This window comes from Orcinus orca, chromosome 2, assembly GCF_937001465.1.
Source record: "Orcinus orca chromosome 2, mOrcOrc1.1, whole genome shotgun sequence".
Taxonomy (NCBI): Eukaryota; Metazoa; Chordata; class Mammalia; order Artiodactyla; family Delphinidae; genus Orcinus; species Orcinus orca.
The window spans coordinates 85,722,891-85,742,355 of NC_064560.1; the positions used below are offsets into that span (position 1 = coordinate 85,722,891).

Consider the following 19,465-nt stretch of genomic DNA (forward strand, 5'->3'; position numbering starts at 1 on the left):
CCTCTGCCACCAACACTACAGCACCGTTGATATCACCTTCACCACCACCACCACCACTGTCACTATTGCCCTCACTGACATCATGACCACAGTCATTCACCACCATCATTAGCAACATCACAGCTCCTCCCGCCCACCATCGTCCTCACAACCATCATGCTTGAATCCCCGCCATTGTCACTGGCATCACCACCACCACCACTAATTTCTATCTTCTCTCCTAGAACCATGTTCCTTTCCTTCAGAGCACAAAAGGAATGTGCAGTTATACATTCTTTAAGGTGATTACCTGGTTCCCACTCAACTATACGTGTCATGGAAGCAGGGATTGTGTCCCTCTTTCCCCCACCGTGGAATTCTCTGTGCCTGGACAGTGGGTAACTTCACAGTAAGGACTCCGTAAATGTCTATTGAATTAACAAATTATTTAGACCAGCACAGTCTCTACACTGAAGGGAACTTAGTCTCTAGGATTTGAATGCTTCCCATAGTTCTATCTTAGGACTGGACCTTACTAGAGAAAAATAACACTGGGTGATAAAAGTGATCAACTATGAGGGGAGAAGTCTGTGCTGGCTCTGTGATACACACAGCAGTGTGGGAAGATCCTAATCTACAGTCCACCAGCTGGGAGCACAGCAGATGAGCTGAGAGATGTTCAGCTCCTCTGAGATCTTTATTTCCATCACTATGTCACCTGGAATTTATCTGAACCTGGATCAATTCAGTGTCAAGACTTAATCCAGTTCATCTTTAAGAGCAACAGAGGTTTGCAAACATGCTCCCAGTAGGCTAGAGCTTCCTTGGAGGTACCTTGGAGAAAATGATGACCTTCAGGAAAGGGTCTGAGGGGGGTCACAGAGAGGAGGGCTCTGGGCTTCCCACCCAAACTTCAACCATTGGGCTCCTGGTATAGATTTTGTAACAATGAGGCTCCAATGATTTTAAAATCAGGTTTGAAAACCATTGGCCTAGAAGGCGAGTGTTTGAATTGTTTAGTTTTGGAATAGATGTTTGGCATTGCGTGTATGTCCCAACCAAAAGTCATAAGCTAACTAATGCCACCAGGCCAAAAGAAGCATTAGGAAATGCACACCGATGTTTCTATGGACGCTTCTCCTCCCAAGGCCACAGCTCATCGAGATGTCTTTTATTCTGGTTCTTCGGTAAACTGGAAACACAATTTTGTTCTTAGAGAACTGTATTCCATGCAGTAACCCTTGTTTAAATGAATTGTCTTGGGAACAGAAGCCTAAGGAGAAGCGCAGTATATGAATTCACCCATGTGCCTTCCTGCCCAGCAAACGCTGGCTCTCTAGCCATGCAGAAAAGACCCTGGTGGGGGGAACAGGACCCCATTCTTCCGAGTAACCCCCTCCAGCAGAAACACAGCAGCCAAGAGACTCAGAGTCAGCCAGGGATGGGAGATTGTCACCTGAGGGGAAGGAGACCAGACACTAACTGGGGACATAGTGCCTTTCCAGTGATGGTCACTGAGAGTGACAGGGCGGGAGCAGGAGAGTGAGAAGGATGGTTGTACCTCACCCCCAAGGGCCAGGTCCACAGCAAAACAGCAGATCCCTCCCCCGCATCCATCAGCCCCCTCTGAAAAAGTGTAGCCACTGGGCAGGGCTCTGCGTGTGTGTGTGTGTGTGCGTGCGTGTATACACACTTGCCAAGCAGCTATGGGGATGGGGGCACCTGGCCAGCCCCCTGTCTCTCTGTTGGTTCAGCCCCTTCTGGCCAACCTCATGTCTGTCCTCAGGGTACCCCTCAGAGCATGGGCAGGCAGAGTGGGGGGCCCAGGGCTGGGGAGAGCGGGTGGCAGGCACCGCTGCTCCAGGGAGAGTCTGCACTGCCCGAGCCAGGGAAAAGATGGCATTCTCTGGAGAGATTAAGTCTGCAAAAGAGAGTTTAGTTTGAGGCGGCATCCAGGCTGAGAAATGAAGGTGCAGTTGTGAGGGGGCTTTGAAACCAGGAGAGGAGTCGCTTGCTAGCCAGAGATTTGGGCTGTGACCTTCCACAGTTTGCTGGGGAGGCTCTGGAAAAACAATGTCACGTGAGACTGGTACCTTGGGAGTGAGGGGAGCCAGGGGGTTGGGCCCTCCTCTCTGGACCAGGGATTGAGCAAGCCTGTTAGACACGTCCATTTCTTCCACAGGAGGCAGCCGGCTCTCAAGGTCGGTTATACCTTCAACCATTTTTTTCCTGGTGCAGAACCACTGCAGCCTTGGAAAGCCCTCAGCCACTGAGGGATGGCTGACCAGCACAATCTCCTCCCAGTGTGTGCCCTCTCTCTAGCCCTCGCAGTCTCTCGTCTCGTTAAACAATCCTGTCTCTGCTCTTATGCGCCCCCCCGGGAAACACACTGCTTACCATGAACCATGACTCCAGGAGGCTGTTGCTGTCACAGCTGTATTACCTACACCCTCACCCGAACGCCCCATCAGACTTGATCCTGACCTCGCGGCTGAAGCACCACCTCATTCTGTCTGTTGAGGGCATCTGTTCCTTGTGAGTATCCTCAGAGAAAGAAATCCTTTAAAGGCTGAGGAACCTGGGGGAGAGGAAGGTTCCGGCAGGTAGAGGCAGACAGACATTGGTCTGTCGCTCTCATTCTTCGCTTCATTCAGCCAGTGACATTCTCCTGAGCCCCTGGGTGCCCCGCCCTGTGCCCAGATCTGCCGGGATGGACGCAGGGAACGAGGGAAAAGGGCCATGTTCTCGGGAAGCACAGTCTATCTACTTGGGGAGGCAGGAGTTACACAGGCAAACCTGTGAGAAGTCCATGCAGAGCAAGCCCTGTGGGTTGGTGGCAGAGAACATAGCACAAGCTGTGTCCCTGAAGTTGAATACACCTGCCATGGGCTGGGCTTGGGAGACTGGGGAGGGCTTCTTGGAGGAGGAAGGGAAGGAGGACAAGTAATCGGGGTAACTTGCATCCTTTTGGACGAGCTCCGCGTAGGCTGTGCAGGCAGCAGAGACCAGCTCAGCAACATCAAGGTCTATGAGGTTGTTGCACGCCTGTGCCGGGAGAAGGTGGGGCGGAATCAGGTCTCCCCGGGCACAGGCAGCGACCTGACGCTTCAAGGGGACAAGACCGCTGCTCACGGCAGTCACTGAGGCCAGCTGATCTCCCCCACCACCAGCTTGGCACACTGCCTGAAATTGTACCAATGGAATTTTCTCTATTGGGAAGATGGTAAATGCAGTTTTCATTCTGGGCTCTAGGGAGTCCTGGGGTTCCACCGAGTGTTTCATGGGCTTCTAGGATGACTCATTTTATGATTGGGGTGCTCTCTAAGATGTTTTTGACAAAGCCTTCAGCTGCTTTTTAGAATTGTTGGAAAATTCCAGGTCTTTTGTCACAGGAGGACCCTAGGGCCAAAGAGTTCACTGTCAGTCTGTCAAGCCTAAAGCTTAAGAGCTGTTCAGGGCCTCAGTTTCCCCATTTGCTGAACACGGGTGATGGTGATGAGCGTTATGGCCCCTCTGTGCCAGGCGTGTCATGAGGCTTAAACAAGCTGGTCTCCAAAAGCACGCAGCACAGCGTTCGGGGTATGTCAGTCTCGTCACTATTCCTGCCCAGGGGCAAAGGGGCCACTGGAGTCCAGGGCCCCCGACCCAGGGGCCTTCCCCAGGGATGGCGTGGGTGTCGCGGGCCTCCAGGAGCCGGTGGGGCCGGGCCGGGCCCGAGGGTGCTCTCACCAGGAGGATGTCGTCGCCCGTCATGCTCTCCTGCAGCACCTGCGTGCGCACCATCTGCAGCATGCTGTAGGCCACCAGCACCTGGAAGTTCCTGCAGGGCTTTCCCGTCAGCAGGACCTGCAGAGGTGGGCGAGCCTCAGCCTGGCCTGTGGCCTGACACCGCAGACGCCTATGGGATGGTGCGGTACCCACCAGCCACGTGGCCCCGTCCATCATGTCTGGGCCTTGCTGCCGACGTGCTCATTCATTCAGTCATTCGTTCATTCAACCTCTGGGGTTCTAGGCATGGTGCTTCTGTTGGGGGACTCAGGGAAAAAGCCTTCAGGGAATTCACTAGAGAGAGGGCGGGAGGAGGGAGAGAGAATGAGAGAGGGAAGAAGGGAAGGAGGGAGGGAGCAAGACAGAAGGTGGGAGAGGGAGAGAGAGAGAGGGAGAATGCCAAGAATGACTGGGTAACTCTCTGTAGCTTTTTTTTTTTTTTTTTTTTTTTTGCGGTACGCGGGCCTCTCACTGTTGTGGCCTCTCCCGCTGCGGAGCACAGGCTCCGGACGCGCAGGCTCAGCGGCCATGGCTCACGGGCCCAGCTGCTCTGCGGCATGTGGGATCTTCCCGGACCGGGGCACGAACCCGTGTCCCCTGCATCGGCAGGCGGACTCTCAACCACTGCGCCACCAGGGAAGCCCTCTCTGTAGCATTTGAGTGGAGCTTTGGCAAAGCAACAGTTGATGGAAAGTCAACAATCCAGGGGTGTCACCAAAGGCCTGGCAGTGGTCATGGACTTGAGCATGGAGACCAGCAGGCCAGGAGGGAGGGGTGAGGTGGGGGGAGTTGATTTCTGAGGCACTGAATGTCAGGCTGAGCGGTGGGCCGGATCCTGCAGGCAGTGGCAGCCACTGGGCAGGGCAGTGATGGGCGGTGGGCCTGTTCGCGGGGAGGTTCATCTGCTGATGCCCCGGAGACTAGGGTCAAATAACTGCAGGTGCGACCTGTCCTTGGGGGCCCCACCTTCTCCAGAAGTCAGGGCTTAGAAGAAGTGGGTGCTCAGGTGGAGGGGAAGGCCGAGGAAGAGGTGGCTGGGAAAGTGAGAGCAGAGTGAGGCCCCTTGCACAGGCAGGGTGGCAGGGAAGCTGAACGCAGGCCAGGCTTCCACCGCACAGGCCGCGAGGCCCCTCCTGCCTGCGCTGCCCTGAGAAGGTACAGTGGTGGGATTAGATGAACAGAGGGACCAACTGATGCTCTGTCATCTCCCAACAGGGCGGAAGCAGGCTCAGTGGCCCAATATATCCCAGTGAACTCCATCCAAAGCCAGCAATCAAGGGAGGCAAGGAAAAGGGCTTCCCTGCTGCCTGCCCTAGGGGTAGGGTCTATCCTCTGCCCCAGAGGAGCGCCTCACCTCCCAGAGCCTCCAGACGTCGTCGAAGGACTTGAAGGCACGTTGAAAGTAGAGGCAGAACCAGGGGAAGAGGGACTGCACGGCCCCCGCACCCTTCCCTTCTGTGGGGAGAGAAGCAGGGTGCCAGCCAGGGGGCCATGGTCAGGGGAACAGGAGATAAAGCAAAGACAGACAGATGAGGCCAAACAACTGAGCACATAAACACGCTGGGAAATACAAAGACCTGGGCTGTCACTTTTCCATCTGCCCTTGGAGACTGTTTGGGGTGGATTTTCAACTGTCCAGATTTCAACCCCATCCAGATGAACCCTCTCGCTGGGGCCCAAAGAAAAGACCAAATGACCTTGCTCCCTCTCACATGATTGGGCGCCACTGCCTTGGACTGGGTCCCGGCCCCCTCCCACGCCTGCTCTGGTTGGAGGACGTGTAAGATGGCAGAGGGGCGCACTCACTTAAGTGCTCAGCAAACACGGGGTCCAGGAAGTTGATCACGTTGTTGAGCATGTCGAGGTTCTTGCCCACCCCGATGTTGATGACACAGCTGTGCTCCTGGGGAAGATGGGTGGGAGGGAGGGAACCCCTTGAAAGCATCAGAAGAGTCAGTCTTGCTTCATCAGCTCCCCAATTCTGGAGGCCCTGTGCGTGTCTGGCTCTGGGCCGGGCACGTGTCTCTGTATGAGTCTGAGTGTCAGTGTATGTGTGTTTGCAAACACACATCATGTCTGTGTCTGGGGTGTGTGTGTGTGTGTGTGTGTGTGTGTGTGTGTGTGTGTGTATGGTGGGCATGTGGAGATGTCTCAGGAGTGGCTCACAGTGCAGTGAGACCAGTTATTCCTCCAGACACATGCCATGGGTCTGGACCAATCAGGACAAGGAAAGAGCAGTGTGCACATTGTTGCAGGGATGGAGAGGGGGATGGGGGTGGGTTCTGGGTAGCCTCTCACAGCTCATGAGGAAAGTCTTTCCAGAAAGGGAGTAATGGGGGGCAGCACCTTCAAAAGCCCTCCAACTCACAGGGTGGGGGGCGCCCTGGGGGGCCGGATGCAGGTCATGTGAAGGTAACTGTGGGAGACAAGACTGAAGACAGAGCCTTGAATGCCTGGCTGCGGTTTCTGGATTTTATTCTGGAGGCTGTGGGGAGCCGTGCAGGATTTGCAGGAGCAGAGCCATGTTTTGGGAGGGTAATGCCAGGAGAAAGGTGGGCCTCACTGTGCCTTGCCAAACCTTTCAAGGTTTGACAAGAGCTGGACCCAGAGCATCATTACCCACCTTCTCAGTTCCAATGCTTGCCACCCCCCAACCAGAACACACCCCACCGGGGTTGGCATTGTCTTTCCATGGGAAAAGCTCCTCTGGGACCCAGAGGGCTGCTTCAGGGCTGGAGGAAATGGCTGGGGCTGCCAGTGCCTGCCGAACCTCAAGGGGTCGTTTGAGGAATGGGGGTGGTCCCTAAGCCAGGCTCAGCTCTCACCGTTTTCTGCAGGAAGAACTGGAAAAGCCAGAAGGTCTCATGGTCATGTTCCACCATCAGCTGGAAGAGCATCACCATCTCATGGAAGCCCTGCTGGTACTCTGGGGTGGAGGGGAGCTAGTGAGGAGGGGCGGAGCCTGGGCTTGGACAGGCCCTATCCCAGGAAGGGGTTGAGAAGAGGGGGCTGAAGGGAGACCCAGCCCTCTGGCGCACCTGCCTGGGTGTTGCAGACGTAACTCAGGAGCAGAATCTTCTCCAGCCTCTTCTTATCAATAAGGACATTGCCCAGGGGGTCTTTGTCATAGAGTTTCTGGATGTCGTATGCTAGGTGGGGGGCAAGGGATGGTGAGGTGCCAGATCACCTCCAGCAGAAGGTCCATGGGTGAGTTTATTCCCCTCATTCCAAGAGGCTAGGACCCAGGACATCCTGGGAAGGGGGCCATGACAAAGGTACATCAGCCCACCAGGCTTTGCCTCTCACCACAACCTGAGCTGCCTGGGCTTTTTCCCGCCTCCAAATCTTTGACCAGGCTGTACCCTTTGCCAGGGATGTCCCACCCCCCCACCAACTATAATTCAATCTAGTTCAAGGCCAAGGGGGGAAGAGATGTAGACAAACAGCAGAAACAACATACACCCAGGGATACACAGTGCTGGGCATCTAGGGGCAGCCAGTAGAGCCAGGCGGACAGACTAACCGAGGTTTAGCTGGCAAAATTCCTGGCACATGTCAAGGCAGCTCCCAGGAACCAGCGCACAGATGTGACTGAGGTGGTGCAGGGATGACCTCCAACCCTCCCCTCTGCCCAGCACAGCCCACCCTCCTTGGCTCACCGATGTTATTCCGAGTCTCTATGAAGTTCCGGTGCAGGTTTTCCAGAAGGGGCTGAATCTTCTCGTACATCTGGCATAAGGCCTTGTAGTTCTTCCTGTGAGAACGGAACTGAGGCTGAACGAGGCAGCCTTCCCTTCCAGGCCAGTCGGGGTAACCCTGAGCAGTGCCCTCACCCAGGCAGTGCCTGCTACCTGTGCTGCCTCCCCTCTCCCCGCCTCTGCCAGCCCTAACCATCATCTGATGTCTGCCTGGAGTGCAGCGGGGTGACAGGTTTAACCTCTGGCTCTGCAGTCTGACCACTGCACCTGAATCCTGGATTACAACTTAAGTACTGGGTGTCTGCCACTAGGGTCAAGACTTGGGGATATCACCAGCCCTCCCTAAGCCTCAGTTTCCTTGTCTGTAGAATGGGGCTAACACTAGCACCTATGCCTCAGAATTAGAAGGACTGGATGAAGCAATGTTTTGTGCCCATCATTAGAACGAGCTTAGGTGGTGTCGTGGGTTGAATGGTGACCCCCAAAGGTAAGTCCATGCCCTAACTCCTGGAACCTGTGAATATGACCTTATTCGGGAAAAGGGTCTTTGCAGGTGTATTTAATTGAAGGATCTTCAGTTAAATACTGTGTTAAAGTTAAATCTTTAACTGAATTTTCTCCACCTCAAGAAGGCTGCACAGGTCTAGGGATGGCTGGGCTGGGCTGAGCTGGGCGGTGTGGGGAGGACAGCTGGGAGGTGCTGGGATCCAGCTCAAGTCAGCAGAGTGAGGACTGGTAAACATGGCCGGGCTGGGGTGCGGGGTCGGGAGTGGGGATGGGGGAAGGTACCGATGCCCCCTGAATGTGGGCCCCGAGTCGGCAGAGCCGTGGGGATTTTGTCTCTTGGAAAGAGAAGTCCATTTGAAGGAAGAAGCCTGAACCTACCAGGCTGGGGTGGGCACCCCCTCCCACCTGCACCGCCAGCCACCCTCCCCTGACAGGATCTGGAACGTTCTACCTCCTTGTGCTGTCCACCATGAGCCGCTCATCCTGGGAACTCTGCCATGAGTAGTAGCCCGTAAGGAATTTCCAGGCTTCCGTCCTCACGAAGGGGTGCAGACCCTGGGGAGGGGTGGAGGTGAGAGGTCGTGGGCCTTCCAGATGCTTGCCCAAAGGGCCCCTCCCAATGCCATGCTTGTCCCCTTGCCTGCCCGTGTCCCCCAGTTCCAGGGTGAGGCCAAGGGTAGCTGAGGACCATACCCTTTCCAGGATGTTAACACAAATGGAGTCTCGTGACTTGGCCAAGTGACCGTTCTCGTCAAAGAAGCCATCCCATTCCGTCTTGTCAATGGGTGGTTTTCTCTTCACCTGCCAAGGACAACCACCTCAGCCCTCTGTTAGGAACCTTGGGCTTTTCTTTAAGTGTGATTTTTAAGTGATATACTCTGGATTTTGCAATGTGAATCAAAGGTCACAGCCTCTGACTCACTTCTGGAAATTTATCCTGAGGAAATTACTGAAAATATATAGAAAAATGCTGTATGCAAAGTCATTTTCATTGCACACTACTTACCAAAATGAAAAATGCAAGCACTCTCTAACTGTTGTGCAATAAAGGAATAGTTAAGTAAACTATGGTTTATATGCTTAATGGAATATTGTGAGGCATTTAAATTGATGCTTACAAGGAAAGAATAATAATCTGGGAAAATACAAATGTTACCGGACAAAAAGCAGAAAACAAAACTGTGTATTCAGTATCTACTCTCTCTGTGTGCTATACTCCATACATCCGTTACATATTATAAAAGCTTCACATTATATACTCTTAGAGTGAATTAACCACTATAAAAATCCTGTTAGGGGGCTTCCCTGGTGGCGCAGTGGTTGAGGGTCCGCCTGCCGATGCAGGGGACGCGGGTTCGTGCCCCGGTCCGGGAGGATCCCACATGCCGAGGAGCGGCTGGGCCCGTGGGCCATGGCCGCTGAGCCAGCGCATCCGGAGTCTGTGCTCCGCAACGGGAGAGGCCACAACAGTGAGAGGCCCGCGTACCGCAAAAAAAAAAAAAAAAAATCCTGTTAGAAAAAAACCCACCTAAAAACAAAACAGTGATTATCTTTGAGTGATAGGATTATAAGTAATTTTCCCCTTTTTCTTATATTTTCAAACTTTTCTATAATAATATATACTGCTTTGATAATGGAAAAATATAAAACAAGCACTAATTAAACACATCCAGGAGCTCCATTTTAGCTTTCCTAAAAGAGTAGAACAATGCATCATAAGGAATGGTTTCTGGTTTACATCAGGGGTGTGTGTGTGTGGGGGGGGAAGTGAATGCAATGCATACAAAGTAATTTAAAATGCTCATAAAACAATAATTAGGAGTTGAATTCCTGTTGGAACAGGGGAAGATTCCTAGGAGTCTTGTATTGGAGAGGATATCTTGAAATGCCACATAGCAGACTTGAAAGTGTGGTGATGGACAGAGCTTGGCAGGTGACTAGACATATCTGATGTGTATAACTCCCAACTTCCCATTAATATATACCTGAATGTGCACATGTGTGACTCAAATTTACATTTGCATACGAGTCAGCTGAGGATCTTCTTTAAACGCAGATTTTAACTCAGAAGGTTTGGAGTGGGGCCCAAGATGACACGTTTCTAACAAGCTCCCAGGGGATTGCTGAGGCTGGTCCACTGACCACATGTGTAGAAAGGTGTTAGAAGTAAAACAGCCCTGGAAATTAAAAATGAGAGCCCACAGGCCCAACTTGGGGATAATTTCCACTAGCTCCATGTTCTATTGGGATGGATTGAGCAATACACTTTAATGACTCATACATGTTCCATCTTCTGAACCAAAATAGGACATATGGGCCCTAGAAGGTACAAAAAATCTTGGTCTTCACCTAACCTTGAGAAGCAGGGTCTGCCCTGATGCCATGTCCCGACTGCATAGGCACTGTCACCTGAGCTGAGCAGAGCCAGGCTTCTGCCCCCCTGACAGCCATCATGATCTCCCAACCTATACTCAGAGACTGCAACACTCAGCAGGAAGCAGAAGGGAACAGGCAGAGCTGGGCTGTGTCCTGGGATCCTTAATTGTAAAAGGGAGTGCATGAACTTTAGGAATACATTTCCTCATGAATTTTAGTCAATTGATCAATTTCTACAATACATTTCTTTTTTTTTTTTTTTCTTTTTGTGGTACGCAGGCCTCTCACTGCTGTGGCCTCTCCCGCTCAATTTCTACAATAAAGACAGTTGTGATTTTGATGGGGATTGCATTGAACCTATAGATCAATTTGGGAAAATTGATAACGCTATTGAATCTTCTGACCCATGAACACAGTATATTTCTGCATTTATTTAGGTCTTCTTTAATTTCTTTCAGCAATGTTTTGTGGTTTTTGGCGTGTAGGTTATTCATGTATTTTGTCAGATTTATCCCTAAATGTCTCATTTTGGGGGATGCTACTGTAAAAGTGTTATTTTTAAACTTTCAACTTCCAACTCTTCATTGCTAGTATATACAGATACAGTGGATTTTTATATATTGATCTTGTATCCTACGACCTTGCTAACCTCACTTATTAGTCCTAGTAGCTTTTTTGGTGTATCCATAGGATTTGTTACATAGGCCAATGATCAGCAATCTACAACCCATGGGCCAAATCAGGCATCTAATCTGTTTTTTTAAATAAAGTTTTATTGGCACACAGCCATGCCCATTCACTCATTTGTTGTCTATGGCTGCTTTCATGCTACAATGGCAGGGTTAAGTAGTTACAACAGAGATGTATGGCACACAAAGACTAAAGTACTTACTATCTTGACCTTTACAGAAAACGTTTGCTAACCCTGACATAGATGATCATGTTATCTGTGAATAAAGGCAGTTTCACTTCTTCCTTTCCAGGCTGGATGCCTTTTATTTCTTTTTCATGTTTTATGCACTGGCTAGAACTTCAAGGGCAATGTCGAATAAAAGTGGTGAGAGCAGACATCTTTGCTTTGTTCCTAATCTTAGAGGAAAAGCATTCAGGCTTTCATGATTGTGTATGATGTTAACCATAGGCTTTTGGTAGATGCCCTTTATCAGGTTGAGGAAGTTCCCTTCTCTTCCTAATTTGCTGAGAGTTTTTATCAGGGATGTTCTGCATTTAGTGAGATGATCATATGGTTTTTCTTTCTGCAGTTTGCTAAAATGGTAAATTATATTGAATTACTCTGAATGTTAAATCATTCCTTGGATAAACCGCGCTGGTGATGTATTATCCTTTTAATTTTTTAAATTTTAATTAATTTTAATTTAATTTATTTTTTGCTGTGTTGGGTCTTTGTTGCTGAGCGCGGGCTTTCTCTAGTTGTGGCAAGCGGGGGCTACTCTTCGTTGTGGTACGTGGGCTTCTCATTGCGGTGGCTTCTCTTGTTGCAGAGCACGGGCTCTTGAGCACAGGCTCAGTAGTTGTGACGCACGGGCTTAGTTGCTCTATGGCATGTGGGATCTTCCGAACCAGGATTCGAACCTGTGTCCCCTGCATTGGAAGGCAGATTCTTATCCACTGTGCCACCAGGGAAGCCCCTGTATTATCCTTTTTAGACATCATTGGCTATTATTTACTACAGTTTTATTTAGGATTTTTGCATCATTGTTCATGAGAGATATTGGTCTATAATTTTGTTTTCTTGTAATGTCTTTGATTTTGGCATCAGGGTAATGTTGGCCTCATAGAATAAGTAGGGATGTATTCCGGCTTTTCAATTTTTTAGAATAGTTTGTATAGAGTTAGTATTATTTCTTTCTTCAGAATTTGGTATAACTCACCAGTGAAGCCATCTAGGCCTGGAGTATTCTTTGTGGAAAGATTATTAACTACAAATTCAATTTTTTATTAGATTGAAGGATAGTGTCAGAAGAAATTGTTTTATTTTTTACTTTTAAAATTAGAGATTTATAGGAATAGAACGTTATCCTTTTAATTCACTTTATTATTTTTTATTTTATTTTTTTGGCTGCGCTGCACTGCGTGTTGGATCTTAGGCATGCAGGATCTTAATTCCCCGACCAGGGATCGAACCATGCCCCCTGCAGTGGAAGCGCGGAGTCTTAACCGCTGGACCACGAGGGAAGTCCCTCAAATTTACTTTAAAAAATAAAAACAAACCATACAGGAAACAACAAGGAATCAATAAACGCATAAAGCATAAAAATGATAGAAATCCAAAGAAATCGATTATGGAAATAAATGCTTAAATTCCCTTATTAGTTGTAAACATTTAAAAAGCACTGATGATGGTCTAAGCACTTTATATTTACCAACCTTCTAATCTTCACAGCCACCTATGAGGTAGGAGAGGTTGTTACACTGTTTTATATATTAGGGAACCAGAGCCCTAGAGGGTTAATTAGTATATTTGAAGTCGTACAGTAAATATCAGAGCTGAGATTTGAACCCTGAGCTGTTTGTTGCAAAAGTCAGGGTGCTTAACCCCAACGCCATGCCACCAGGGAGTGTAAAAGACAAGAAATTTCAGTTTGAATAAAAACTATACGCCCTACATACGCTGTTAACAAAAGGTATACCTTAAAATTAAATGCCATGGAAAGATTAAAAAATAAATGATGAACAAAGTTATGAAAAAAGGGTTGGACACAATGAAAGTGGCAAAGTAATCAAAGTACTATGCACAGAACACTATAATAAAAGATATGGCATCAACATAATAAGGCAGAGATAATCGGAAACATCGCAAGAAGGCATCTGCTGAGTGCTCGGACAATTTGCATTACTAAACCTCTACCTGCAACAATTGGCCACCTGCCTACTTTGCCATGGCTGAATTTGTTTATAAAAAGCCACTGACTTCTCCTTCCAGCAAACTCCACTTCTCTCTGCGCAGCCACTTCCCTGAATCTCCCCATACCCGAGCAATCTACGGGCCACCCACCAGAACATTTAAGACATTTGCTAGCAAGCAAAGGACAAGCACAAAAAGCCTGACCACCTGCAGAGGGCTACAGTGGTGTGTGTGTGTAGGAATTTCCACAGGAAGTCCCCTTCCTCTCTTCACCTACATCCACACCTCCTGTCTATGCCTAAGATCCGTCATGCAGTGCAGCGCGGCCAAAAAAAATAATAAAGTGAATAGAATCTGTATCTGGGGTCCTTCAAAGTAAAGGAGGTGGTCATCTCAATGGCCACTCAAATCCATCTTCATCCTCCTATATTCCTCCGTTCCTTGCTCCGCCAACCTATTAACACCCTGCCCACAATCTGGGTACAATGACCTAGTCATCCAGGAGGAGACCCTGGTAGTCCTCGAGGTGCTGGGTACTCTTCAGCTCTGCAGTAGTGCCTTTCCTAGTCCCCTGGGAAGGGTACTGCCAGGTAGGGCAGGTGTGGAAATCTCCTCCCACCTTTGTGGTGTGCCTAAGCAGGTTAAAGGTCTCCACGGGCAAACCTGGGGAAAGCTTGGCCATGCTTCCTCTGGAAAAGGGGTCCAGAAGTGGGAGCCTTAAATGGTTCAGCCTCTCTAACATCTGCTAGCAGCCTTGGCTACAGGCATACATCTTTCTACTCTCCTTCCCCCTCTGCATCACTGGGTTTAAGAATTTTCTCCAGTATTGTTAGTAAAATAAGAAAGCCGCTGGAGGATAAGGAAAACTTTCTATGAGGGTTTTTGATGCTGTGTTCCTCTGAATACTCATAGCAACAGAGCCCTCAATAAAGCCTGAGTTCATCTGAGGGACAAGACATACTCCCAACAGTAACCATGTTAGTGATTCTTACCAAGGGGAGAGGGTGTGGCCCAAGGAGGGCAGGCATATTGATAGTAGAAAGCTTGGGGGGGATGTGTGCAACTTGAAAGTTATCTGGGTGATTATTAGTAACCCAGGCGTGGAGGGTGTATCATCAGTATAGCATAGTTATCTTAAAAATAGCTTAAAACAACAGTGGTTCTCAAAGTTAGCTGCATGTCAGAGTCACCCAGAGGGCTTGTTAAACCACAGATCGATGGGCCCCATCCCCAGAGTTTCTGGTTCAGAAGATCTGGAGCTCAAGAATCTGCATTTCTTACATTTGATGTTGATGCTGCAGACTCAGGCACCACTCTTGGAGAATCACTGATTTAGAAGATGGACTCCGCAGTTTGGGTTTAAATACCAGCTCTGCCACTTACTAGCTGTGGGTCCGTAGGCAAGTTGCTTAGTCCCTAGGCCTCAATTTTCTCATTGTGAAATTTTTCTCAATTTTCTCATTTCTCAATTTTCTCCAAGTGAAGATAATAGCTTCATCCACCTCATAGAGTTATGATGAGACTGAATATAAATAATGCATTTAGAACAGTCATTGTACCTAATAAATGCTATATGACAGTTTGTTATTTTATTATTATCCTTCTCTAACTTCAGATAAATGAAGAGAGGTATAAAGAATATTCAAATCAAGGCCTCGTGATAATCTTCAATAGAGCAATAACATTTAAAACTCCGGGAGAGAGAGGCCTGTTTTTCATTTCTGCTTTTTTATGTATCACTCTCTAAATCGCTATGATTAATGAGACTTGAGATTGGTTAAGGTCATTATAATTAGTTACTATGATTTTGAAAAATATACTGTATAGAAAATTTTATGACTGAGGCTGAATTCAATTGAATAGTGTATCATTAATCGGACATGGAACTGCCTACTAACAAAAGCATTACTGCCACCTGGTGGCAGCATACCAAAATTGTTGGCAAAAGCACCATGGAAAATTTATCAGCATCTTTAAGACAACTTGCAGACCTAGACTCATTAAAGTTAGAATGTCACATACGGGGAAAAAGTAACACTGGCTTAGATAGAAGGGTAAAAACGAACCTGTGTTTTTCAGTCCTGTTGTCTGTAATGATGGTGAGACCAAGGTTTAACCTACCCTGCTCCATTTTCGAGGCCAGCTCAGGGCTCTAGTCCTTCCTACCCAACAGGGGAAAATGGTCCTAATGTAAGCCAGAGGTTGGGGAGGGAGGGCCTCAGAGCTGACGAAGAGCACCCACCAGGATGAAGGAGGCCGACTGCCTGGCAGAGAGGCTGTTTTCAGGAGAGAGGGTGGTCATGGCCCCTGCTAGCTGTCTTCAAAGCAGCCTCTGACCAGAGCTCACTTGGAGCCCTAAGTGATGCTTTAATTAAGCAGGGGAAGGTGATCTTCCTATGAGTTGCATCCCCAGGAGGAACTGGGCCTATTCTGACCTCCCGTGCTTGAACAGAGCCAGCCACTGTGTGTCACAAAGCCCCGGAATCCTCATCACAAAGACCTTGGAACATGGGAGCACTCAGCTTTAGAGGTTAAGACACACCCAAGAACCAAGGGGACTAAACCTCCCAGTCACCCAGGAAAACTATAGCCCTTACAGGATGTGCAGTGGGGGTTGGGATCAGAGGACATCGGGGTGCTGGGCTGGTCAGGGAGGGCTTCCTGGAAGAGGTGAACCAGGAAACCTTTCTCTCTATCTCGGGATCTCCCTCCTCTGGGCTCCCTTCACTTGTTATCCCGCCGGACTAGTACCGAAACCTGGAGAACACCTAGAATGAGAACTTCAGATTTCTTGGGTGCCACTTTCAGAGACTCAGAATCAGAATGTCTGGGCTGGGGACCTGGGGAACTGTATTTTGAAAAACTCCCTGGGTGACTCGGATTAGGTATTTGGATGGTAGCTTCAAGGGGTAGAGATCAGTTTCATTTATCTTTATATCTAGAACGCAAAATACAGTGCCCAGGTGACTGAATGAATAAGTTAATTGAAGAGTAAATGAAACTCTTAAATCTCATCTTACTTTCCTCTCTGTATATACTAGAGAGATTTCTATACATGCCCCATCTCCCCCCCTACCCTGAGTTCCTTTAGGCCAGGGTCAACGTCTGATTCTTGTGCTTTCCTTTCCTAGTGTCAACCCCACCTCCTGGCACTTGGTAGGTGCTCAGTATTTGTTGAATGAATCAGGAACTGGCTCCTCTCGGCTCCAGCATCACCAGTTCTCCACCTTAAGCGTCGCTTGCATTTCTACTCAGGTCTCGGCCATTAAAGCCATCTGGCTCTAAAGCATCCTTAGTCATTAGGAGAGGATAGTAATTAGACCAACCAAACTGGAATCAGGAGCTTGGAGCTGGAATTTGGACTCTGACCTCAAATCTGGATGTTCCCCCATTCTGAGCCATGGATCCCCCAGCCATGAAATCAGAATACAGTCAACCTCTGGCGTGCACATCCTTATTAACATAGTGAATCAGCGTCCATATGGAAGTCTTCAGTGGACACAATTCACTGTCTCATTTACTGTTACTGTTCTGCTAGCTTGTGGCACTGCAGGAGGCCTTTTAAATCGAAATGCTTTATTCTCTGCCTCTCTCCACTACTCCATCCCAACCTAGGAAAGCATGACAGCCTCTTCCCCTTGATCTGCTGCCCCTAGGTCTGCATGGACAGGAGGTGGGGCGGCCTTGAGTAGGGGAGGAGTGGAATAAGGACGGGGCAGCCTCTGACAGCAGGATGTCTTCCTTCTGAGTCTTCCAAAGCAAATGTCCGGAGCAGCAGGCATAGCGAGGACATTACTCACCATTTGGGATTATCTATGCCTCTGTTCTTCCACATTAACAAATGTCGACAGCTGAGAATTCACTGTAATGTTGCCCTAAGAAGCTGAGGATCAGGCAGGGAGTTGGAAAATCTGAGTGCTAAATCCAAAGTGGCTTCTAAAATGAACATGATGGGCATAGGTCATCTGCTGAACTTCCTTTCACCTCTGGCTCCTTATCTGCAAATTGTAGATAATAACCCTTCCCCAAATTAGCCAGTAGAGTTTAGTCATATTACAAAAGCCTCATAGCAACCACATGGAGGCTTAATATTCAAACAGAATTGCAGGACCCTGTGCTGAAGCAAGAAGGGTTTTGATCCCTTTTTCTCCTTTTTCTGATTCTTCTAAGGGGTTTACCTGTGTCAATCTCATTTTCTTCAGTGCCGAATGGTCCTTACCATGTCCTTGTATTTGTATAATTGCCCAAATTCTTTAGTTTCTCCTGCATTACTTTTCTTTCATTCATTTCCCTCTCCCTGATGGGACCCAGTTTTCTGTTTTAAATTTCTGTACATGGGGATTCTTCAGGGCACAAGAATCCCAGATTTTAACATATTCTTCTTGGTATTAGAGTGTGGGCAAAGGTTGAAGAGATTGAGAATTTGCATTAAAGTCCTGGGAGGGAGCAAACCTCCTAGCCCATCTTTTCTCTGAGGACTCCGGCTGTCCATGGGCTGCCTGCCGACACTGTGGTGGGAAAGAAGGAGGGCAGACTTGGAAGAGGGAGCTACTGTGGGAATCTCCTGGTTCCCCCACCAGCTTATTGATCTCTGCCCTGCTCTACACTACATATTTATTTGCAAGTTGTAATGCTGATCTGTGGTACAGTTTTTCTGAGTTTCTTAACCAGAAGAAGTAGGCAAGGGAACCCCATGATACTGAAACATGTTTCAGTCTCCTGTATGGAAATGGTGAGAGGTGAGAGGTGCCTGGGGAAGACTGTCTCATCTCAGACATAGAGTGTTCATGCGTGAGAAGGCTCGTGGGCTTTGGTGCCAGAAAAACCCAGGTTCAGATTCCGACCCTGCCATCCGCCCATCATGTGAACTTGGTCCCACCTGTTGGGAAAGGCCATCTTGTGCATGCCATCTTTCCACCCCTGCCTGGCCATGTACGAGTGGGCCTTGAGCCTAGAACACTTCCTTGTCAGAAGTAAAGGGCTTCCCTGGTGGCGCAGTGGTTGAGAGTCCGCCTGCCGATGCAGGGGACGCGGGATCGTGCCCCGGTCCGGGAGGATCCCACATACGGCGGAGCGGCTGGGCCCATGAGCCATGGCCGCTGAGCCTGCGCGTCCGGAGCCTGTGCTCCGCAATGGGAGAGGCCACAACAGTGAGAGGCCCGCGTACTGCAAAAAAAAAAAAAAAAGAAAGAAATAGGGAGCCCTCTCAGGCTGTGCTGGATTTATCGCCTCATGTGGGGATCTTTCCCTGCTCTAGATTCAGCATATGCTCCTTTGTTCTGCTTGAGTGTGTGCGTTGCACAGCACCTGGCCGATCCCAGCACTGTATCTCCGCCTGGCAGGGAGGGAGGGGGCTCTTTGTGAGGCCCTGGGGCACCAATGCCTACTACTGAAGCTGATTGTGCTGTCGCTTCTCCATGTGAGTAAAGCACTGTTCCCTCCAGTGCCTGTGTGAGTTGTGTCTTTCTTGGTGGCCCTGACACTTGCAGACCACGGAGCGGGTTGACATTCTGGGATGCTGGTGGCAGGCATTGCTATGCTGTTTGCTCTCATCTACGCAGTGGGACTCCTCCCCTAGAGGTAGTAACAGGTGTCATTTGTTTAACACCGTCTCTTACTCTTTCTGAGTCTCAGCATCATATGTCCTGGGGCAGGGGGATGATAATACCTCATGGAACAGGAGAGTAAGTGAAGCAGCGTGTATAAAGAGCCCGGCATGGGCCGGGAGCCCAGGGCACAGGAGTGGCCATGAACCTTGGCATCACCATTAGTATTACCAATACCCAGGACATGTTTGTAAAAATCCCTATGAACTAGACTTGAGTCAAGATGCCATTGCTTCCACGAGGCTTGCAAGAACACCAGTTCAAAAGTTCAAAGATTCTGTGAGCCAGACAGTTTCTGTCTCTCTGCCTTTCTCCAGGAACCTGAGGACCACGGTTGCTATAAAAGCAGGGTGAGACCAGTATTAGAAACTGAGTTCAGTTCCCGTCATGTCAACTCAACACGACACAACTCTGTGAAATGTGATGCGCCAGGTCCCTGTAACAATTAACAGGTAGCCCCCTTCAAAGGACACCTACCCATGACTGTCTAGTCTGGGGCATGCTACTTCTTGGTATAAATTACATGCATCCTGATTTTATTTCACTGCAAAGTGCCGACAATCTTTTATGCTAAAGCAGTACTTTTCTCTTTGCCCCTCCCTGTGGGGAACCAGGATAAGTTTAGATTTTCGGCAGCAGGTTTTCTGCCCTCGCCTCCACGAAGT

At 49.0% G+C, this 19,465-nt stretch overlaps 1 protein-coding gene across 1 annotated transcript; it reads right to left on the minus strand.

Annotated features, from left to right (window-relative positions):
- Positions 1-92: 92 nt before the first annotated feature.
- On the minus strand, positions 93-15,594 carry TBC1D21 (TBC1 domain family member 21). The gene is made up of 11 exons (XM_049705848.1): positions 15,437-15,594; positions 8,646-8,753; positions 8,404-8,507; positions 7,407-7,501; positions 6,786-6,896; positions 6,573-6,673; positions 5,554-5,650; positions 5,102-5,202; positions 3,709-3,825; positions 2,776-3,024; positions 93-239 (listed from the first exon to the last, which is right to left on the minus strand). Exons 1-11 carry the CDS (start codon positions 15,494-15,496, stop codon positions 93-95), a joined length of 1,290 nt encoding a protein of 429 aa, XP_049561805.1. The 5' UTR covers positions 15,497-15,594.
- Between the last annotated feature and the right edge of the window lie 3,871 nt (positions 15,595-19,465).